Here is a 24,896-nt window from a genome sequence, read left to right as displayed (position 1 = left end):
CAAATCCATTGGTGCAGGAGATCCGCGCTGCGACACCCCATCCCGCCGCAGTAGCCGTTAACTCCGCTCCAGGCAATGGTTACCACGGCAACCTATTACCCAGAAGCCAATCCGCGTCAACTAGCCAATCACAGCACACCGGTCGGAGCTCAGTGCGGCGCGCGCGCAACTCTGACATCAGTATGCGTCGTGCGCATCAGTATGGTCACCAGTGTGTATCACTGCGACCATAGCAACGCGTGACGCCGAAGGACTCCGTGCGTAACTACAATCCATAGTAACGCATGACGCTTGGAAACTCTGCAAGGGAGATTGGAAGAAAACTTCCAATCTCCTTGCGTTATGGGTGTCCACGCTCTGTAGGCAACTGGAGATTTAAAATCTCCAGCTGTCGAGGTCCCAAAGGACTCGCCCTAAGATGGTGATGCATAAAATAAAATAAATTACACAACACCCATCCCGTATCATCTCCTGCATAATGGATACAATAGAAATCAGTGGGAGAGTGACATTGTCGGCCAATATCCTGATACCCATATCAAAAGGGGAGGGAAAGAAAAAAGGCAGGGTGAAAGAAAGAAAAGGGGGGGGGGGGGGAAGAGGGAGGGGAGGGGGGACAGACAGAAAATGGGGGTCTGAATGAAAAGGGGAAAATGCCAGGGGTACAATCATAAAAACGTGCAGTTGTTACCACATGTTAAGATAGCAGTGAAAAACATTACCACATAGATAAGACATATATACTGTTAGATGATGCAGGGATATACATATTTATCTATCATCAAGATAACAAGAAAAAGAGTTATATTGGTTAAGCCCTCTAGGAGCAACCGTGTCCAATGTATGTATCCAATATGTTTCCTTTTGTAATAAAAGTTTATCCCGATTTCCACCTCTCCTCGGTTTTTTGACTTGATCGATGACCAGACCCCTCAGCTCACTAACTCGGTGACCCATCTGAACAAAATGTACTGCCACTGGTTTGGAGAGATCCAGTGGTTTGCCTTCACGTGAAGCTTCAATCGCTAACCGTACATCACTCCTATGTTTCTGGAACCTAACTTTAAAGGCACCAGTCGTTTTCCCAACATATCCAGATCCACATGGGCATTTCAATAGGTAGACACAATATTCAGTGTTACAATTGTAATACTCTCTGATCAAAAATTTCTTACCCATATTCGGATGCACAAAGTGGGTACCTGCAATCAAAGAATTACAAACATTACAGTTATAGCATCTATAACACCCTCTTTTTTCAGAAAAAACAAAAGGCTGCTTGATGTATTTATCATATGGATCAGCTTGTACCAAAGTATCTCTGAGGCTCCTACTGGATCTGTACGAAAAGAGAGGTTTCTCTTTGAGTATGGAATTCAAATTTTTATCTGATTGTAAAATCGAAATGTTCTTTTCAACAGATTTCTTAACAACCATAGACATGGAATTATGATCTTGCACAAACGGAATGGACGGTTTACTTTTCTTGGGTTCTTTACCCTCAAAGATACTGCGTGCCTTCATGATGGCCTCTTTTAATATCCTCTCAGGGTATCCTCGTTCTTTGAATCTCATATTCATTGTATTAATCTCAGTCTCAGCTTCCTTAGTGTCAGTGCAAATCCTTAGTACTCTCAGGAATTGAGATACTGGTAATCCATTCATCAGATGGCTTGGATGGGCACTGTTATACAATAACAGTGTGTTCCTGTCAGTGGGTTTTCTATATAGTGTAGTACTAAGCCCCATTGTTGTTTTACTCACCAATACATCCAAAAATGGTACTGAGTTATCTGAGATCTCTGCATTGAAGATGATGCCCTGAAACAATGAGTTTAGGAATCCAATAAACGTTGTTAAAGTGTCCCTGCTGCCTCTCCATATCAGAAACATGTCGTCAATGAATCTGGTCCACAAGAGAACGTGTTCAAGACACATTGACGATCGGAAGATGAATTTCTCCTCCAAGTACCCAACGAACAAATTAGCATAGGCAGGAGCGGCCGAACTGCCCATGGCCGTCCCCTTGCATTGTCTATACCATATATGTTCAAATCTAAAGCAATTGCTTGTCAATATAAGTTCCATGCCTGCTAAAATGAATTCAGATGGTAATAATTCATTTGATTGCTTTAACAAAAAATGTCTTACCGCTTTAAGGCCCTCGTTGTTAGGAATGGATGTATATAGAGATCCTATGTCCATAGTACATAGTAATGTTCCCTGTAGATCAACACTAAGTCCATTCAATTTGGTAAGGAAACCTCGACTCAGGAGGGGCCGCTCCAAAAGGAAAGACATCCCACTGACAGGAACACACTGTTATTGTATAACAGTGCCCATCCAAGCCATCTGATGAATGGATTACCAGTATCTCAATTCCTGAGAGTACTAAGGATTTGCACTGACACTAAGGAAGCTGAGACTGAGATTAATACAATGAATATGAGATTCAAAGAACGAGGATACCCTGAGAGGATATTAAAAGAGGCCATCATGAAGGCACACAGTATCTTTGAGGGTAAAGAACCCAAGAAAAGTAAACCGTCCATTCCGTTTGTGCAAGATCATAATTCCATGTCTATGGTTGTTAAGAAATCTGTTGAAAAGAACATTTCGATTTTACAATCAGATAAAAATTTGAATTCCATACTCAAAGAGAAACCTCTCTTTTCGTACAGATCCAGTAGGAGCCTCAGAGATACTTTGGTACAAGCTGATCCATATGATAAATACATCAAGCAGCCTTTTGTTTTTTCTGAAAAAAGAGGGTGTTATAGATGCTATAACTGTAATGTTTGTAATTCTTTGATTGCAGGTACCCACTTTGTGCATCCGAATATGGGTAAGAAATTTTTGATCAGAGAGTATTACAATTGTAACACTGAATATTGTGTCTACCTATTGAAATGCCCATGTGGATCTGGATATGTTGGGAAAACGACTGGTGCCTTTAAAGTTAGGTTCCAGAAACATAGGAGTGATGTACGGTTAGCGATTGAAGCTTCACGTGAAGGCAAACCACTGGATCTCTCCAAACCAGTGGCAGTACATTTTGTTCAGATGGGTCACCGAGTTAGTGAGCTGAGGGGTCTGGTCATCGATCAAGTCAAAAAACCGAGGAGAGGTGGAAATCGGGATAAACGTTTATTACAAAAGGAAACATATTGGATACATACATTGGACACGGTTGCTCCTAGAGGGCTTAACCAATATAACTCTTTTTCTTGTTATCTTGATGAAAGATAAATATGTATATCCCTGCATCATCTAACAGTATATATGTCTTATCTATGTGGTAATGTTTTTCACTGCTATCTTAACATGTGGTAACAACTGCACGTTTTTATGATTGTACCCCTGGCATTTTCCCCTTTTCATTCAGACCCCCCTTTTCTGTCTGTCCCCCCCCCCTCCCTCTTCCCCCCCCCCTTTTCTTTCTTTCACCCTGCCTTTTTTCTTTCCCTCCCCTTTTGATATGGGTATCAGGATATTGGCCGACAATGTCACTCTCCCACTGATTTCTATTGTATCCATTATGCAGGAGATGATACGGGATGGGTGTTGTGTAATTTATTTTATTTTATGCATCAACATCTTAGGGCGAGTCCTTTGGGACCTCGACAGCTGGAGATTTTAAATCTCCAGTTGCCTACAGAGCGTGGACACCCATAACGCAAGGAGATTGGAAGTTTTCTTCCAATCTCCCTTGCAGAGTTTCCAAGCGTCATGCGTTACTATGAATTTAGGTTACGCACGGAGTCCTTCGGCGTCACGCGTTGCTATGGTCGCAGTGATACACACTGGTGATCATACTGATGCGCACGACGCATACTGATGTCAGAGTTGCGCGCGCACCGCACTGAGCTCCGACCGGTGTGCTGTGATTGGCTAGTTGACGCGGATTGGCTTCTGGGTAATAGGTTGCCGTGGTAACCATTGCCTGGAGCGGAGTTAACGGCTACTGCGGCGGGATGGGGTGTCGCAGCGCGGATCTCCTGCACCAATGGATTTGAACTTGTGGGTGAGTGACAGTGAAACACCAACCAACGCTGGTGTTGTATACGGTGTAAAATTGAGGCATTACAGTATACATGGCTGCTTTTACCAACAGATGTTGTATTTACTGCATATATCGTTGATCTGAGCTTTGATTCATTTTAGATGTCATAATCATGAAATGTTTATACCTAATTAAAAAAAGGGGTGTTCCTTATGACCAGGGGTGTTGCTGATTTATCACGTGGTGTGTATTTATGCTTGGTGCATTACTTGTGACACTGTTTGTCTCAGTGGCGTAGCTATGGAGCTGTGGGCCCCGATGCAAGTTTTACAATGGGGCCCCCCAAGCACTCTATACAGAACAATTAATACGGGGCACCAAAACCTGCCAATGGCAACTACAGTGTCAGAGGTGCTAGAATGGGATGGGGAACAGTTTGTTAATGATTACCACTATACAAAGTATCTTTAGAAGTGATTTTTATGAGCACAGGACCAATAGAGAGCTAATACTGTAGTTGAGAGAGGGCCCTTCAGGGCCCCTCTGGCCCAAGGGCCCCGATGCGGTCGCTACCTCTGCACCCCCTATTGCTACGCCCCTGGTTTGTCTGCACAGTTCTGAGGAAGGGGACCCTGAGTGGCCCCGAAACAATTGTTAACTTTGTGTTGACATGTGATCGGGAAATAAACTATGCTCATTGAGAAGCTGGTGTGCTGACTGATCATCTCTTTAATACAGTTCATGGCGGCAACTGAGGGCATATGAAGGTACATCAGAACTAGGAGACAAGACATGGCATACAACAGGTTTCTCTTTTGTAAGGCAAATACAGTGTGTATATCTATGCTTTACATGACAAAGGAGTATGTTAGCTATCACATTAGTGTAAGAAACTATATGTTGGTTGCTATGGGCAACAACACAACACCTTTGTTCGGCACCAGCAACTCATTAACAGGAGCTGCAAACACGACTCTCATCACAGCAACAGCATTGGAGATAGAACTCCTCAAGCGTCCTCAGAGTTTAGGAGTTTATTCAGTCAACAAATATACAGTACAGTTCGTTACATCTTAGCAAAGCAGATTCTTCTGTAGTAAGTCTGTTGCATTACAGCTTCTTGATTACCTTCCTGGTGAATGGTAATCAGGTTATCTTCTGTCTATACTACGTTACATCTATACTACATAGTTCGGAGGCCTATCTACTATATACAACATACAGTTATATACGATGACAAAACATAAATAAGAGTAAAAGGTTGGAAGCCAGCAAAGAGAAGAAGTGTCTCTTTCAGCCTGTGACCCCCTTTAATACCGGTCACCAAAGAGTTAAATGTGACATCATCTGAGCCATCCCCCCCAAACCTACAATTGGCTCAGACCCCTTGTGGTGACATGACACGCACCTACTTAATTAATATTCCGAGTACTTTCTAACCTACATACAAGGAATGCCATGTTTGGTCAAATTTGGCTATGATTACCTTTCTGTCGACTAACGGTCTGGGGCAGCGCAGACATATGGCCTTTCCCCAGGGACATATTCCTGGTAACTGACTGCATCATCTCCTCTGTGAGAAACCCGTCTTAAAGGTATATTCTGCAAACCAAGCCTTTTACCTAAACTCAGGCCTAATAACTGAGGCCTACTTAAATTATAACACTTAGCACGTATATCTATTTTCAATTAAGACTGGGGGTAAGAACAAATACCCAATATGGTAGTTTATATCATTTATAATTTCAATGTTAACGTTCCTGCCACTTGTCCCATATTCTGTGAAATTTCATGATGCCTACCCTTAAAGAGACACTGAAGTGTCTAAAAAAACCATCTTTTTATTTAATAAATGTGTTTAACCTAATAGCCCTAACTAAACCGCCGCATCCCCGCCGCTGTAAACTATCTAAATCCCCCCTAACTCCCCCCTCCCTCTCCCCTGCAAAATCCATGACTTTCTTGGACATGGATTTTGCTGCCCTAAGCGCTTCCGTGTGAAGCAGGGCTATGAGCCGTAGCCCTGCCTCACACGCGTCTGTCAGCAGGCGGATCTCCGCCTCTCCCCCGCCCCTCTCAGCAAAGGAAGACTGAGAGGGGCGGGGGAGAGGCGGCGATCCGTCGCTGACAGACGTGTGTGAGGCAGGGCTGCGGCTCATAGCCCTGCCTCACACGGAAGTACTGCCCGGATTTCCCCCCGGGGAGTTTGGGGGGATTTAGTTAGATTAGAGCGGCGGGAATGCAGCGGTTTAGTTAGGGCTATTAGGTAAACACTTATTAAATAAAAAGAAGCTTTTTTTGAGACTTCAGAGTCTCTTTAAAGGGGACCTAAACTCAGAACTTCCTCTCTCTTCTTTTTAAGCAACTGCATCATAACCTTTAAATAAAATAATTTTTTGGTTACAACTTCTAGAACTCCAACAGAATTCCTGCAGTGTTTACATCCTGGGTACCTGGCTGGGAGCACAGAAAGTGTTAACCTCATGTGTTTACATATTAGCACAGAACCTCTATACAGTCAGCACAGTTCAGACAGAGCTGACAGCCCTAATTTACATTTTCTGTTTACTTGCAGATAATGGAGAATTAGACAGACGGTTATTTGTAAAACACACACAGGGTGGACTTCTTTGTGTTTTCCTTGTCTCCTGTGCAAGAGTTTAGAACCACTTTAACTGACAAACTCCTGATGCCTGACCCTAAAAAAGAAAAAAAAAAAAAAAATGACAACAAACCATTGCATTGTGTTGTAATGCAGTGATATTGTCTGGTGCAATGCAACGGACTTTGTGTGGAACGGGCTCTAAAAGACTCCCCCACACCCCCAAACACACGCACACACGCACGCACGCACACACACACACCCTTAAAAGAACCCCTCCCAGTGAATCCTAAGCTTAAAAACCTCTCCACTGCAAACCAAAAATTGGTGCTGTGTGTTTGGGCAGGTAGTACTGTGCAGGCGCAGAACTCCTGGGTCACGGCTTAGCTTCTGATTGGAGGAAGCTAGCGGAAGCGGGGAGAGCTTGTAATGGAGGAGGCAAAGCGGAGGAAGATGATTGACAAATTACAGGTAAGTGACAGGCTAGTGACAAGCAGATTGTTGCTAGCCTGGTGCGATTTTCAGGGGGGACAACAGAGCCATGGTGGTGGTGGTGGGGGACTAGCAGCGACAATAGGACACAAAGGCATGTCATTGTGCACAGAACTTGAGATGTCTTTCTTCTCAGGTTCACTTTAGAGTCAGCTCAGCTGATAATCCAGTATGTGTACAGCAGCCCCTGATGAGCAACTGCCGCTACGTTAGTGATTCCCATGGTGGATCAACTTAGCTAAGCGCTGGCGATTGCTTTGTGCACACTGCTTTTTGTCACCTCTGAGCCTCTCTGTCGGGCCCTCTGTCTCTCTGCACAGCAACAGAACATGACATCTGCTATACAGCTGATTCCGCATCTGTACTGCGTTTGCCCCCAACGGTCGACATCAGTCAGCCCGTGTATTGTGTAAAGAAGCATGTGAATAGAGCAGATTGTTCAAATAGTGGGTCTATCCAGTCATGGTGCCCATACATGGTACAATTTTTTTTCATCCAATCTTGTACAAGGGTAAATTAAGTGAATATACTCAAAAAATAATTTAGGCAGTTCCCTTATTTTACATAGAAATGGTAAGATTGGATGAAAAAAATGTACCATGTATGGGCACTATACAGCTATACCTGGCTGGCACCCCTCAATCAATCCGTCTTTGCTAGCAGTCTGCTCCTGTATGGTCATCCCCGCCTCAAGCCTGTGTCTGGAGGTAAGAAGGGAGAGGAGCAGGCATAGAGGATGGGTGAGGCAGGAGGGAAACAAACAGGTGTGCGATACTGCAGAGTCTGCATTGCTGCAGACAGAGCTTGTGATTTACTTTTCAGACCACACAGACGGGAAATTAACCACTTTACGGACTGTCTGTAAATTTACATAGGCGATCATCATTGCGTTCACACAGCCTCTTGGTTGGTATACTAGTTCCCCGGCCGGAAGTGGAAGCATCGGGGAGTTAGTTTAGTGATGCACCCTTGCCGGATGTTACTGTCTCCAGTAGAGGGAACTGTTTACTTTCTGTTTTGTTCGTTTTCTTACCGGTGTGAAGATGATTAAGGCAATTCTTGTTTTTAATAACCATGGCAAGCCACGCTTCATGCGCTTCTACCAGCACTTTGTGAGTCTCTGTCAGTGTAATGTTTGCATTGCAGCCCCCTGATTGCTGTACATGACCTGCTGTGTTTGTGTCCTGCAGCCAGAAGACATGCAGCAGCAGATCATCAGAGAGACCTTTCATCTAGTCTCCAAGAGGGATGATAATGTCTGTAACTTCCTGGAAGGAGGAAGGTAATACACACAACAGTGAATGTTTACCCTGTTATAGAAAGGCATCATTCTCGTGCTGCTGCTTATGGCATATTTATAAAGTATAAGTAGTCAGAGATATAGACTGTGAAAGGTTCTGTGGAGCAGTTTTCAGGTCTCTTCAGTGCTCATTTCACCACATTTACACCTGCTAATCTGCAGCAGGATCTCTAGGCCAGCTTAATGTCTGTGGTTCATTGCAACCAGCATACCTCCCAACTTTTTGAGATGAGAAAGAGGGACAGTTAAGGCATGCCCATGCCAGACCCCTGACCATGCTCCCATCACACCCCTAGAAACGCATACCATAAAGATTTCATAAGAAAATGTGTTTTTATAATTTAAACCACACTACTTCTTTCTATCCTGGAGCATGTTCCTTCATATTAACATTTTAAAATTAGAAATGTATCAATTTAAAGCATGGGAATAAAGTTTAGAGTCAATCAACCACATTTTTTAGTAGAGAAATATATATATTTACATAGAAAGGAGGTACAAATGTGGAGGACAGAGGGACAGGGCTCCCAAAGAGGGACTGTCCAGTTGGGAGCTATGCAACCAGTGTTGCCAGCTGTCAGTAATTTTATGCCTGGTACACACCAGGCAAGTTCCTGTCAGATAAACGGGTCAAATGGATAATCTCTGACAGGTCTGATCATTTTTCTGATTGATTTTCTGATCACTTCTATACAAAATCAATCAGAAATCAGATCAGGCCTGTTGGAAATTATCTATTTGACCAATCTATCTGACAGGAAATTACATGTATCAAGCATTATAGACAGCCCATAAATAAAATGAATGTTTTTTTCCTGTGCTTGATGTCTGTAAGTAATCATATCATAAAGTATGCAAGTAAACACTCATAGGGTCTGTGAAAATTAGCTACACGCACAGGCACGCTGGGGGCTGAAATTACCAGTTACTGATCTGTCCACACAGGAGCAACCTGCTAGGAAAGAAAGATTGGCACTAGTCTACTTTAGAGGACCCAGCTGGAAACCTCATTGTTCTCCAGCCACAGTACCTTACAGCACAAAGCATTGTGATTGGCTGAATAGTGTGAGTGTAATTTAACACAACCTATCAGAAACCTAGCATTTGTAGAGGGTGACGTCCAGTCAGTCACATTAGCATAATTTTCCTGCGAGGTTTCCTGCTGGGTCCCCTAGTGCTGAAAGATTGAAGGGTGCCTGCCATGTACATCTGTAGTTAAAGGGCAACCGAGGTGACATATAATAATCCGAACATTTGTATAGCGCTTTTTTCCTGTTGGACTCAAAGTGCTCAAGAGCTGCAGCCACTGGGACGCGCTCAAGAGGCCATCCTGCAGTGTTAGGGAGTCTTGCCTTGAACTCCCTACTGAATAGGTACAGACCCTAGCCAGGATTCAAACCCTGGTCTCCCATGTCAAAGGCAGTGCCCTTCGGAGCAGTGCTTTTCAGCGCTGCTAGCTTTGGGCGCAGCCAGCGCCGCCATAGACTGTAATGGGAATCAGTCTATAGCGGCGCTCAGTGAGGAAGGTCGGCTCCGTCAGAAGACGGAGCCGATTGCTTAAAAAACACAATAATTCGGCCTCCAGCAATCGCTGGAAGCTGAATTATTTCATTCCCCCACTATCCATGTCGGCCTGGAGGGGGAATAGTAATTAAAACGCCCCGGACTTGTGCAGAAGCAGGACCAGCCATTTAACAGCTGGATCCTGCGCCCAAGTCTACCAGCGCCGTATTCAAATGTACGCGTGCCCTTAACCAGTACACTATCCAGCCACATATGACATGATGAGTTAGACATGTGTATGTACAGTGCCAAGCACACAAATAACTTGGCTTTGTTCCTTTTTTTTATTTCTCTGGCTGAAAGAGTTAAACAACAGGTATGCAAGTGACAGTTTCTGTCTGGGTCAGACTATAGCATAATCCTTGCTGATAAGTAATTACAGTCATAAAACACTTTCCTGTCAGTAAATGGCTTTAGAAAGCAGGAAAGAGATAAAAAGGGTCAATAATTCATAGATTTGAGCTCTGGCATACGTCAATAAAGGTGTCATTGACCAGAGATACTGAAACAGTAAAAACTTGATTTAACCTCCCTAGCGGTTTATTTATTTTGCCAGGGAGGCTGCAATGTGGTTTTTTTTTAATTAAAAAAAAAATATTTCATGCAGCCAACTGAAAGTTGGCTGCATGAAAGCCCACTAGAGGGCGCTCCGGAAGCGTACTTTCGATCGCCTCCGGCAATCGAAAGTAACAAGATAGGCCGCAATGAGCGGCCTATCTTGTTTCGCTTTCCTCGTCGCCATGGCGACGAGCGGAGTGACGTCATGGATGTCAGTCGACGTCCTGACGTCAGAGCCGCCCGATCCAGCCCCTAGCGCCGGCCGGAACTGTTTGTTCCGGCTGCGCTGGGCTCGGGCGGCTGGGGGGACCCTCTTTCGCCGAGGCGGCGATCGGGCAGCACACGCGGCTGGCAAAGTGCCAGCTGCGTGTGCTGCTTTTTTCAGAAACGAAATCGGCCCAGCAGGGCCTGAGCGGCGACCTCCGGCGGCATACCCCGAGCTCAGCTCGGGATTACCGCCAAGGAGGTTAAATATAAAATAAAACTGGGATATCTTAAAAAGGCATTTTTAGGTGAAGGAGGACAGATACAATTGTTTTCTCATCCGTTTATTTTCACCTTGGCTGTCCTTTAACGCTTTCCCTAGTAGCTCAAGTATTTGGACAGTCTTCTCTGCTCAAAATCCTTTGAGTTGTTTGTGCTGTTTACAATTGGCTCTTGTCATTGCTGAACTAATTCACCTTTATTTTATCATGATCTTAGTTAAGGTGACCGTACACTTCTAGATTGCCACCCAGTGTGGCAAAAAAGATTGATCCTGCTCCGATCAGGATCTTATTGGAGAGGGATCGATTTCTACAGCACATCGACATTCAATAGATTTCAGCAGAAAATCTGCAGCATTCCACTGCATTAAACAGTGCAATACTGCTGTTTTTTTTTTTTTATAAATATATTTCCTGCTGAAATGTATTGACTATCCATGTGCTGTGTGTGGCAGAAAACAATACAGTGCTGTGCTATAGCCCATCGATTGACCAGAGCTCCTGCCCCACCACCCAATCAATGGAAATCTTCAGTCCTGTCCAATCAATTGTTTTGATTAGTTTTATGCTGGGGATACATGGTACGTTTCTGTACCATGTATCGACCAGCTGATTCAGCCAGCTGATAATATTCAGCTGGTCCGATCACGCTGCTCTACTCTCGCCTGCTCGATCCACGAGCAGTAATCAATCCGTGGGGACGTGGCGGGAGTCGATCCGGTGGCTAATCGGCCGCCGGATCGACCCGTGTATTTGCAGCTTTAGATCAAAATTATTTTAAAGCCAATCAATTGGACATGCTGCAGCAATATAATTTTGGCTTGAAGTGATTGAATCTTTCAGGAATCAAATGAGAAAATTGAGACGTTTATGGCCACCAGAGGTGCCCCATGAAGCATGCTTTATGTCTTCTGTTTTTATTGAAAGGAACATTGGCTGTTACCGGTACTTTGAAGGACAAATGAAGGGAGAGGGGATATGGAGGCTGACATATTTTTTCCTTTTTAAAGTCAATCGGACCTGGACGAAAATAAAAATCAGGCAGATACTTCCCTGAGGAGAGGGAAGGCTCTGGGTCCTATAGAGCCTTCCCGCTCTTCTCTCGGTCCCCTTGTTGCAGCGGCAGCTCTCCTGTTTCAATCCCCCGCCGCTGGGGACTTCGGATCTCTTCAGGAGCACTTGGGCTTCATACTGTGCCTGCGTGAGGGAGCGCGAGAGTGAGCTCGCACAGGCACAGTACAAAGCCGCCTGTCTTCAGGAGCACTTGGGCTCCATACTGTGCCTGCGTGAGGGAGCGCGAGAGTGAGCTCGCACAGGCACAGTACAAAGCCGCCTGTCTTCAGGAGCACTTGGGCTCTATACTGTGCCTGCGTGAGGGAGCGCGAGAGTGAGCTCGCACAGACGCAGTACAAAGCCGCCTGTCTTCAGGAGCACTCGGGCTCCATACTGTGCCTGCGTGAGGGAGCGCGAGAGTGAGCTCGCACAGACGCAGTACAAAGCCGCCTGTCTTCAGGAGCACTCGGGCTCCATACTGTGCCTGCGTGAGGGAGCGCGAGAGTGAGCTCGCACAGACGCAGTACAAAGCCGCCTGTCTTCAGGAGCACTCGGGCTCCATACTGTGCCTGCGTGAGGGAGCGCGAGAGTGAGCTCGCACAGGCACAGTACAAAGCCACCTGTCTTCAGGAGCACTCGGGCTCCATACTGTGCCTGCGTGAGGGAGGGAGAGAGTGAGCTCGCACAGGCACAGTACAAAGCCGCCTGTCTTCAGGAGCACTCGGGCTTCCGAAGTCCCCCGCGGCAGGGGAAAGCAGTATTTGACCAATTTGGTTGAATACTGCTACCAGGGGAGCCAGCGCTGGAACGAGAGATCCGTGAATGGAGGTGGAAGCTTCTATACAACCCAGAGCCTTCCCTCTCCTTAGGTAGTAAGTATCTGGCTGATTCTTCTTTTTCTTTTTCTTTTATACAGTTCCCGTTGACTTTAGGCAATACCTGTTGCCTGGCATCCTGATGATTTTCTGCCTCTAATACTTTTAGCCATAGACCCTGATCAAGCATATGCATATTCAGTGTTTCTGACATTATTGTCAGATCTGACAAGATTAGCTGCATGCTTGTTCCTGGTGTTAGTCAGACACTACTGCAGCCAAATATACCAACATGGCTGCCATGTAACTGATTATTGTTTAAAAGGAAATACATATGGCAGCCTCCATATTCTTCTCATTACAGTTGTCCTTTAAAAATTATATCTAGCAGGACTCTGAAAAAGCCTTGGTCATTTGCATAAAAGGCTGTTACATCTGTACAATAACAGTGTTATCACGACTCCTCCTTATTTCAAATTTCACAAATTGTTTATCTAAACATATTTCCCACAAAATGTGTATTGTCCTAAGCTGTTCTTTTTCAAGATGTCAGTAAAAAAATTGTCAGTACATTTTTATATAGGTGACTATGCTATCACTTTTGCTGTAGTCATATTTGTTGCAACTGTTCCAAAGAAAATCACCTCGGTAAAGTCAGTCACGTAACCCAGAGATCTGTGCACAAAGCTGCCAGCAACTTCTGCTCAAAGCATCACCTGACTACCCTCATCTCCTCCCTCCTGCAGACCACAGCGAGTAGATGGGCAGGAACAGCTCAGCGTTCATAGGAAAAGATTGGCTGGTACCTCCTCTGAGCTACCACATGTGACCATAGCCCAGGAACACAGCTAGGTAAATACAAACAAAAGACAAAAATGTTTTGTGTGCTTTTCAAATTATAGCATGTTGCACACAATGTGGCAGATTCCTTGCGCACAGCAGTGTTACTGCTACTTCCGACAGCACTGTACAGTTTTGTAAAGTTAGCACGACCCGCACTACCTAAGTAACGCCTTTTGCACAGGAACCACATGCTATTCTTTTTGCACATAATAGTGGTCTTTTGGCAAAGCCCTTATAGAGAAATACTTACTAAACTGCTTTATGTGTTTACTGTTTTACAGCCTTATTGGTGGATCTGACTATAAACTGATCTATCGCCATTATGCTACCCTGTACTTTGTGTTCTGTGTGGATTCCTCTGAAAGTGAACTGGGCATTCTTGATCTTATCCAGGTAAACACTCCAGTGCTTAAAGTGAACTTGAGCCTAAGCTCGGGTCAAAAGGAAATACCTAAGAAAAAGGAAGCCTCTGGATCCTATAGCGGCTTCCCAGGTTCTCTGCACTCTTGCTGCCTCTTGCCAGGACCCGGCCAGGAATTACAATAAAAGTTTTATACATACCTGGGGCTTAGTAGCGTAGCTAAGAAGCCGTGGGCCCCAGTGCAAGTTTAGCATTGGGGCCCCCCAAGCATGCTATAGATGACAATTGATACAACACCCCAAAACCAATCAAGGACAACTACAGTGTCAAAGGTGCAAGAAGGGGGAGGGGAACAGTGTGTTAATGATCACTACTACTCAAATCAACTATAGAAGTGAATATTATCAGCACACGACCAATAAAGAGCTAATACTGTGCTTGAGGGGTGGGCCCCTCTAGCCCAAGGGCACCGATGCGGTCGCTACGTCAGCACCCCCTATTGCTACGCCACTGCTGGGGCTTCCTCCAGCCCCCTCCACACCGATTGCTCACACGCCTCTTCCTCTGCCTTCTCGCTTTCTCGTGTAAAAGCCCTGTAAGCTTGGCAAGTCGGGGCCAGACAGTGCAGAGCACTCCCGGCCACGTCGGTCGCGCATGCACTGTATGCCCTGACTCGAGCAAGCTAATGTGGCTTCTACTGAGAAATCGAAGAGGCGTGAGAGCGATCGGTGCAGAGGGGGTTGGAGGAAGCCCCAGGTATGTATAAAACTTTTATTTTAATTTGTCTCACCCTTCCTTTAATATCGAGGCCATGCTACTCTTCTTTCACAGACATGGCCGCGCCTGAGCAATAGCACGAGCGGCTCTGGATAACTCTGCAGGCGTGGCTGTCCTTGCACAGGCGTAGTACTACCTTGCTCGTGCTTGAAGAGGAGCGTGGCCCGATCAGATTTTCATCAATCCCTTGTCGGAAATTTTTATGGGGTTTGCAAGCAGCAATAAGGGACCGGATGAAACTGTGGGAAGCCTCTATGGGATCTAGAGGCTTCCCATTTCCTTAGGTACTTTCTCTTTCACAGAGATTACAGAGATCCCTAAAATAGATATTACAGCAATTAACTACCGTGTATGATCTAAGGAGTGATAGGGAGTGACTTAACTCCTAGATATCTGTTACATTGTAAAAATTGTCATAAGGAAATTGTTTGTATGCTACTGAAATAATGCCTGCATTTTATCAAAGCAACCAGTAGACTGTAGTACATAACACAGCTGGTTGAGTAGATGGCTAACAGATGTTTACTAAACGGCAGTAGAATTATCGTGTGCACATCAATTCAATCACAGTGATCCAATCTGCTAGGAATCGATAAGGAAAATCTATTACTGTATGGGTACCTTAATACCGATTTGCACGCCCACACATTTTTCTGGCAGACCAGTCTGAGACATAATTGCCATTTCTGATCTACATAAAATATTCTGTTAACATTTTGACTAATATCTACTAGTGCCAAGTGTTAAACCAGGTAAGCAATCAATATACAGGTAGTCCCCGACTTATGAACAACCTGCCGATACGAACATCATGGATTCAGTGTTTCCATGGAAACAAGCCCCCCCCCCCACCCCCCAAATTTTTGAAAATTAGACCTGTAGTTTTTTTGAGAAAATCTGTTTTAAAAAATGCAAAGAAAAAATGGCTTTCAAACTTGTATAAGCAGGTACAGAGGGCAGAGGTGACACAGAGGGGGACACTGGAGGTACAGGGGGCACAGAGGAGGTACAGGGGACAGATAGCACATTGTACCGACGTAAGAACAGCTTCAGGTTAAGAACGAACCTGCAGTCCCTATCTCGTTCGTTAACCGGGGTCTACCTGTATTTGGCGTAGCTACACAGTTGTCAGAAAATGTCCTTTGTATATTGCTTGTAAGGACCACTAGGGGGCGTGTTTACACAAGGTTAGTGAGCTTTCAAACTCTAAATACAGTATGCTTTCAGCATTTAACCATTCATTTTTCGATTTCAGTATTTACGGTAAAATTAGCTTAAGAACAATATGTGAGATTAGCACCATTTCTAGAGAAGGTGTGTAAGCGATACATACTATTACATAAAGCAGATAATACATGCACCTCACACACAGCATTGGGCTTGCACCTTTCGTCATTCTATTGCATTGTTAAACAGATTAAAGAGGTTTAAGGACTTGTATAAGGGGTGTAACATTGCCCTTTCCACTGAAGTTCTCATCTATCCTCCCTTGTTATTGACGTACACAGCCCCATCATCTTCTGGGGTGATGTGCAAACTAACAATGAGCGCTTTCATTTATGTTTAACACTACTTTTTAATTTCATCTCTTCTGGATTATGGCTCAGTGTTCGTGTACAAACTTTACAGTGACTACCGGTACTTCATTTTCATGGTAAGAGCCACCATGTACAAGTATCAGTCTGTTATAGTAATTGGGAATTAAATGAAATCACTTGGCTGGTAGTTTAGTTATAGAATGTACAGCTCCAGGACAAGACAGCCAGACCACGACTGAACACTGGACCGTGCCAGCTCAGGCTCCCAACACTTGCTAGAAAAAAATTTGCACTTCATGCTTACTTACAGACAACACGCCTCAGAAGCTGTAATGCATCTGAACTCCGGCTGGTACCTCAGGCTGCCCCCGTCCGCAATCTTCTCCAGCCACTGCTTTCAGTACTTCACAGGGGACTTCCAAGATGCGGGGACCTTCTTCTGATGACGTCACTCTGCTGCTTGTGGACTGTATTTTGGTTTATCCTCTTCCCATATAGAACTGGCAGGGAGCGGCTGGTTAGGCTAATGAGATTCGGTGAGCACCGCTGCCTTCCTCAGAGCCAATTAGAAACCATGCACTTATGACCTATTTGAAAAGGAACTGCCCATCTAAATTCGATAAAATTTGGTCCTCCTGGATTAATAATCCAGACATCACTTCTGAGATTCCCTCCTAATTTTAAGTCATTACAGATTTCACTCACTCTGTCTCTCCCATTGAGCAACTTATAAACTCTATTGCTGACGAAATGGGGGGCTGTGGGTGGGGTTGCGATCCAGATCTTCCTTCTCCTTTCTCTTTCTTCTCTCTTTCCTTTTATCTTTTCTGCTCTCTTTTCTCACTTAACTTCTAAAATCTCTGTATCTGTCCTATATTGAGCGGAGAGCAGCAACTCTGTATTTACTTGTATTAGTTTGCAGAACTGACACAACCTATGGAACTCTGTCTCTGGGACTTTTGCACATTACTCTCGGCATAATAACTGTAAGATGTTTTAATATGCTACATTAACTGTGTCATGCAATGAGATGGTTGCTAGCTTTCAGAATGTATGTATGCTTATGACCTGTACATGCTCTTGCTTATGTTGGCCTTTGGCCTTGTTCTTGTTAAAAAATCATCAATAAAATGATTTGTTAAAAAAAGAAACCATGCACTTAGCCCTAAAGACCGGTGAGACAGATGGCTGCTTTAAGAAAGAGGTGGATTGTGGGTAGGAGCCTGGGCTTGAGCATAAATAGCCCAAATATGGTGGCATACCATGTAATTGGCTCTGAGGAAGGTGACCATGCTTGCCAAAATGCGTTAGCCCATCAATCCTCCTACGGTGACACCAGCACCTCCCTGCACCATATAATAAAATTGAAGCCCTGGTTAGCTCCGCCTTTGGAGGAGGGTAGCTGTGGGACGTAGCAGAAGCCCAGGCCGGATGACCATACATAATGATATGCTGGATACCATACACTTGTGAGTGCACATCTGTTTTACATTTTTAATTATAATATTTTTGGTACGCTATGATCAGTATTCTTCTTTTTTTTTTTTTTTTTTTGAGGAAATTTCCAAACGAGCTGTGAGGGTTCAACAATTGATGGATGACATACAAGGCTTAATTATATATTATCTTATGAGCATTGTGTGCAGGCGGGCAGGCCACATGTTATAAGAAACTGTAGAGAGCTTTGGGGCCACCAAAAAAGGCTTGAAGGGCCCCATTTGGCCCCCAAGTCGGACTTTGGGCATGCCTTGTGTAAACGACTGGAAAGGAAGAGGGCTTTTTTGGTCCCTGTTACACCCTTCTATTCTCCTAGTGGCTCTGGGTGACCATGTGCTTTCTGGGTATTCTGCGTAACTGTAGACTGATCATAGTAACAATGGTTTTGTTTTACATTCCCTTACATCTATAAAAAAAAACGGAACGTAACCTTTTCTTTTGTGATTACTTACAAAGTATGAAAATGCATTCCAATAATTGAAACTAATATGAGATACAACTTAAAAAGTATTATTTTGACATTGGAATTGCTGATGAAAGCACTAGTTATCCGCCTCCCTGCTAAGCCTTGGCTGTTGCTCTTCATCTTTCTCTTGCAGGAACAATGACATTGTGCTCATTGATATGAGAAGCACTTTGTTTGCATGGCCAGCGTGACAATCTATATCTGTTTAGGAACGTTTCAGAGCGATAGTTTTATCAGACTTCCTGAATGTTGGATAAGGAGTTCATAACCAGTGATACTTCTGCATCATGATCATGCCATGAAAAGACATGACTTTGAGCCTTTTTCTGTTTATTACCATCATATTATTAATTGCCTCTCCACTGACTGGAGCTGTATGTTGAGGACTGTCGACTCTGCCCCTTACATAAAGTATTCCTAGTATAGATTAGGCCAGTGTAATGACAAGTGCATTTTCTGTAGCAAAAACACTGATTTCCAGTAATGAGCAGTCAACAGCAGGGCGCCCGTCGCTTCTGAAGTTTTATTTGCGAAAGTAACAATTTAAAGCCACTTTCAGCTGATCGCTTCTGGTAGTTTGAAGCCTGTTTTACATGGGTGGCTGAGCTGCTGCCATGCACCGGCCGAGCCCTTGCTAGAGCTCGCTACAGCCAGTGCAGAGGCAGCCAGCTCAATGAGTCACATATGAGCACTGCTGCAAGGATGCCCTTCTTTCTTCTGCTGTCAGGTAGCTTCACCGCCTGTCAGACGCTGACACAGGTGGGTTTATAAACACTCCCATTTGGCTGTATTAAATTGCAGCCAGCAGAGTGGAAACCTAAGGGCCCTTTTCCACTTGCTGCATTTCAGTCTGAAAATCGATCGCTTGTGTTTTGGGGATTGAAATAGCACATAGATTAAAATGTAAATCATGGTGCTGTTTTTCCACTAGTGTTATTCATTTGTTTCCAGAAAAAAAAAATTTAAGCTGTTGGAAATTGCAAACACACCACAATCCTGCCGTACGCCCGACAGATCGCAATCGGATCGCTGTAAAATTGCGATTGTGGAAATAGAAAGAAACGTGATCTTAGTGGAAAAGGGGCCCTTGGATACAGGGGAAGAAAGAGCTGAGTGATATCACTTTAGCTTTCAGTTGACATTGTGCAGCTGTAAATTGGGAAAATACGTTTTCCTCTCCGAATTCACAAAACTGCTTATTAAAGCAAAGCTGCACACCCAGAACCCGCAGGTGTAAAGTGAGCCTGTACCTAATACATTTTAAAGAGCCGCACCAATCTAACATACATACAGCCTGATTCTGACTTATTGGTCCTCATCAGTGCATGTTATAGATTGATATAGCTCCGTTATAGAAAGGTGAATCTTCAAATAGGAAAAAGCTATAGAACTGGCACAGTACCCTGCATAACATGAATAATCTCAAAGGTTGGTCCCAGATGACAAAAGTCCAATGTATGTATAGCTTAAATAGAGGCCTGCTGAAATGTTACATTCATTGCCCTTGCCTTATTGTTTATACATTTCCAGGCTTATCTGAGTACAAGTAGTTATTGTTTTATGGATCATAAGATGATATAATGTTTACTGCTAGTTTTCCCTGCTGTCATTTTCTTAAATGCAAAGCTAGTTACCAAGTTGTTTTAAGGTTGCCATGACAAAAGTCAGTGGGAAGCAATGTACTGTAGGTGTCACCCATGATTCTCAAAAGTACCGTAAATCGTACTAAACAGCGCACCCGCATACCACAACCGCCACCTACAACGCAGACACCACCACTGTCCAAAGCCTGCCCGCGAATATACCAAAACTTGCGTTTGCGCCGCAATGCATCTGTGTATAATTACATCCTTCATTTAGTATATAGAGTATGCTAGTCTTCAGCAGCCTCTAGGTACTACTGATGATAATATACAGAAAATGCTCTGATGCTGCGTTCCACCTTCCATTTTAAACAACCTCCTCAAGTGGCTACTCTGAGTTGCCAGTGTTGAAGAAGCAGCACATGTGATAGCCAAATGCTCTTCAGGCTATTGGGGTAAGGGGTGGGGTAGATTGGGGTACAGCTACACAGTGTCATCAGGAGTTTACAGTATACTGTCCCTAGCATAGTCCTACTCTTATATCTCTGCCTGCTGTTGAGAATGGCTAGCAATGGAGCTCTGCGATTGCTCAGTAGTCTCATTGGATTATGTTGCTATCATTGATTAGACTACTGACTGCAGAAAGGTGTAAGAAGCACCTGGTAATGCAGGATTTACCGGTACGACGTACAATTGCTTTACAGTCACCTATCAGAATCCTCCCCATTCATGCCATCATTAGCCTCAGCTGTTTAGCAGGGGGAAGGTGGTCAATCATCCGTTTCTAGACTGTACATTACCTGATAGCCATGGCCTGAATTGCTGAGAAAGGGTCTGTGTGAACCCACCCTTATAAGTTTTCTCCTCCCTCCACATCCTGTTTCTGATCATGAACGCAATCAGTCAGTGCAGTTACAGTGGACCAATGACAGCTGCATAAGTCACTATATCAGAATATCTTGATTTCCTGAGTCCCATGTTGTAAATCGGATTAAAAGTCTTTAAATACAGAGCCAACTAACTGTTTATCAGTAAGTGGCATTATCAAGAACTTGGCAGAGTCTTGTTATGTGAAATTATATATTCATAAGAGTAACCTTGCCAAATTGAACTCTCTTATCAAAGGGATAACAGCCGGTATCAAAGCTATTACTAATCTTCAACTCTGACCTATCGAACGAAACTTGTGTCTCAAAGTATATATCATACTGATAGTGCATACTTAATATCTAATGCTATCACACAGCAGATAATATATATTGTTAAGAAGATTACCCTTTCCCCCAAGCTCTGATAAGTGCCATGTGACATTTCTGCTCTTTTCTTGTCATGTCTTAGTCATGATCCTAGGTGTGATGTTGGAACTTTCTGCTGCTTTCCTGTTATGCAATGGGATAAGATTTGACAGTCTTGTGAATTAAAAGGATGTTTTTCCATTTTCTTACAAAGCCTATTGAAAGTGGGAGTAACTTGAATGACTTGTTTGGTTCTCAGGAACAAATTTGGCTGCTTGAGCTTATGAAGGCACGTGTTCAAGTGTGCCTGACCAAGAAATGTTCCAGTAGCCGGTCATGCCTCTCCCACTGCTTCCTGTACAGGAAACTCATCCCATTTGGTTTCAAATTAAGAGACTGTTTTCAGAAAGGAATAAAGCCTAGCATTACATTATTATTTCACTCCTACCAGGCAAAGAATTCATGAATTATCTAGCTCACTAGACTATAAACCAGACAAAGACCAGGGTTGTACATTTTCTTACTTTTCTTAGGCCGCCACCTGCTCCTCACAACCCGATATAGCATTGACATGTATTTTATTTACATCCTCCCAATCTTGCTAAGTCTCTGCTCAGATTGTGCTGGTGCCCTAATTCATCCTGAAAGATCTGTTTTGTTCACTATATGAAGCACACCAGAGATTGGAATTTTTTTTTCAATGTTTGCTATCTGTTCATTTTTGTGTTTGGAAATCGTGACCTGCAGTGTTGTGATAAAGGAGCTTGGGACCCCAGTGCGAGTTTTACATGGGGCCCCAACCACTGTATTGATATGGAGCCCCAAAACCTACAAGGACAGCTGCAGTGTCAGAGAGCTGTATTCAGAGTAAGGAAACAGTTTAAGGATTACTACTATGCAGTGCACATATAGAGGTGTTCATTACCAACATAGCACCAATGAAAAGCTAATAAGATGGATGAACGAAGGCTGTTGTGTTTGCAATCTCTGTAACCAACGTAGGCGCAGAACGCTCCCAGTGGCGGAGGCACAATGAAGAAGTGTGCATGCTCAGTACACCCCAGACCGGAGGACTTTTAGGGCCGAATTGTGGAGGATCCAGGTGGCGGAGGATGACAGCGAGGGAGCGATCAGCCTGGAGGAAGCCCCAGGTATGTATACATTTTTAAAATCACCCCTTCTCAGGTTCCCTTTAAATCACATGTACCCCTTTGTGGGTCATCCCTAGGCAAATGTACCCCTACTGAAAAAGTGGGCGTGACCATGATATGATGTGGATGGAGCCAAATACTAGCGAAATACAGGTAGTCCCTGGTTAACAAATGAGATAGGGACTGTGTCCATACCTGGCGCTGCTAGTCACACTATTAACAGCATACTCAATTAAAAATCTATGGGCCTGCCCTGGGCAAGGTAAAAGATTGAAAAATTACAAACAGTTTCCCCCCCCCCCCTACCAGCCTACCTAACCACTTCACAACACCCCTTCAGACACCATTTTCCGACAGCCCTAATGCTGCACTAGAGACTACTACAGCGAGTATATTGAGCTGCCTGCCAATGTGACTGATTAAGCTGCGCTGCTAAAGCAGCACAACTTAAACTGGGCAGCTCCAGTTAAATTCAGCAGAGCCAGTTCAAAAATCCCGCTGCGTATGCTATGCACCATTAAATTTACCTTTCAAAGTACCAGGCGCTCATGCAGGAGATGAGCAGTAGCACTATGATTGGCCGACAAAGCTGCCTGTCACAGTTGCGCCTGCTACGTGTTGCCTAAGTTCGCCCGCACCACCATCATGGCCAATAGCAGCGCGCTATTAGCATACTGGCTGTTCTCGATTGGGCAATGATCCTGTCACTTTTATGCAAACAGGACCATTGCCCAATCCAGAACCACCAGTTGGCTAATAACGCCCTGCTATTAGACAGAGAGAACAGGTAGTAGGCGCAGCTGTGACAGGCAGCTTTGTCGGCTAATCACAGTGCTACTGCATGAGTGCCTGGTACTTTGAAAGATAAATTGAATGGAACATAGCGTGCGCAGCGAGATTTTTTAACTGAAGCTGCTGAATTTAATTGGAGCAGCCCAGTTTAAGTTGCGCTGCAGCTTATTTAGATATTTAAAGACAGATATGTTTTTTGGGGGGCGACATCTGCCATTTTGTCTGCAGCCCCCAGGGGACCCCTGACTAGTGCTGATGTACCCCTAGGGGTGCGTGGACTCCAAGTTGAGAACCACTGCTTTAAATAAATGAATCCTTCAACTGATTGGTGTAGAGCTGACTTTTTGAGTAAACCCTATAAAAAGGTTCTTAGAATCCACCACTGGTATGTGTCAACATACTGTAGTTCTGTACGAAGTGCTTGGTGTAGCAATGTTGGGAGTCCATTATTTTCTGCATGGGTGATAATAATTTTAATTGGGAACATAAGTTGGCTACCTTGTCTTAAGCTGGGGAGCCTGAGGCGTGCCTTAGTGTAAAGCGTATCTGGAAAAAGAATTAGAAAGGCTCAAGACTTGACCTAGACAAACTGTGTTGGTACTTTGACTTTATACCCAGATTTACGATGCTACTTTGCAAGCATAAATCAGGATCTATCGGACTTATGTCTTAAAAAACGTTCTGAATCATTTCCTGGTTATCTGTTTATGAAACACTATGTATGGAAACACAATGAACCCTGACAAGTTTGCTTTAAGGTCAAAAGACAGGCAAAGGTATCCCTCAGAAAAAGGAGGTTTAATCATTACATTGACATATGTCTGTTTTTTAGCACAGAGTACTATAAAGAAGATGGCAGGTATGATTACATTCCAGAAACTGGAAAACAAGCGTTAGAAATCAACATTTTATTAGCTTATTGCAATGGACTTTGAGCACAATGTGCCTCCATAAAATGACCATGTTTGGCCAAAGAGTTCATTTGAAGTAATTTTGCACTTCAAGAAACAATTTGCCAAGTGCCATGATGTGCTAACATGCTGATAACACTTTCTCAGGATCTTTTATTTGCTTATTCTAAGGTGCTGGTAAGCTTAAGTGTCAAGCAGAAGTGTTAAACCACCTGTCCACAGAAACCTAGAACTGTGTCAAGCAGACTTGAAATTGTGAAAAATACAGATGTAGCTGCCTTACAAATCTCTGCTATTAAAGTGAACCTGTTTATGGAGTAAATCTGGCCATACACTGGACGATGTGGCCAACAGATAGATCCCTCTTTTGGATCATAACCTGATAAGAGCGGTATCTACCTGATCGAATCCCTCCACACTCACTACACAGATTTTAAATAGATTTCCCCGATGCGATAGCAACAGAACACGTAGCTAGTCTACAGGCTGTAGACTCTGCCCCCCGAATAGTCACCCAAGGGATCGAGTCCTGATCCCTGCCAGGTGTTAGTTCTTGTAGGGGGTACAAGTGAGGCTTAAAAAGAAGGGCTTGCGTTCACCCATTCCAGCCATTCTCCTCGCAAACTTTTGCTCCCTCCCGAACAAGCTAGATGAACTGCATATACTACTCAGCAGCAATCGCTCATTAGGTGCTAATACCCCAGCCCTTTGCTTCACTGAAACATGGTTGAACGACACCATCCCGAACAACTCACTTCTACTACCAGGATTCAACCTCTTCCGAGCAGACCGCGACAAGGCACTCTCCAGCAAACAGAGAGAGGGTGGCATCTGCTTCTATATTAAGGACACTTGGTGCACAAACACTTCC

At 44.1% G+C, this 24,896-nt stretch overlaps 1 protein-coding gene across 5 annotated transcripts in view; it reads left to right on the top strand.

Annotated features, from left to right (window-relative positions):
* The first annotated feature begins 8,073 nt into the window (after nucleotides 1–8,073).
* AP3S2 (adaptor related protein complex 3 subunit sigma 2) overlaps nucleotides 8,074–24,896 on the top strand; it is a 107,063-nt gene continuing 90,240 nt past the window's right edge. For all 5 annotated transcript variants that reach the window (XR_011030266.1, XR_011030267.1, XM_068275243.1 and 2 more), the window contains exons 1-3: nucleotides 8,074–8,209; nucleotides 8,288–8,379; nucleotides 13,996–14,107. Coding sequence is in view for 3 of the 5 variants with exons in the window: in XM_068275243.1 (XP_068131344.1) it covers nucleotides 8,141–8,209; nucleotides 8,288–8,379; nucleotides 13,996–14,107 (273 nt within the window). In the remaining 2 variants the exon portion in view is untranslated. The remainder of the gene's footprint in view (nucleotides 8,210–8,287; nucleotides 8,380–13,995; nucleotides 14,108–24,896) is intronic.

This window comes from Hyperolius riggenbachi, chromosome 3, assembly GCF_040937935.1.
Source record: "Hyperolius riggenbachi isolate aHypRig1 chromosome 3, aHypRig1.pri, whole genome shotgun sequence".
Classification (NCBI taxonomy): domain Eukaryota; kingdom Metazoa; phylum Chordata; class Amphibia; order Anura; family Hyperoliidae; genus Hyperolius; species Hyperolius riggenbachi.
Note: the sequence above shows the minus strand (reverse complement) of the source record. Positions and strands in the feature narration are given on the sequence as shown.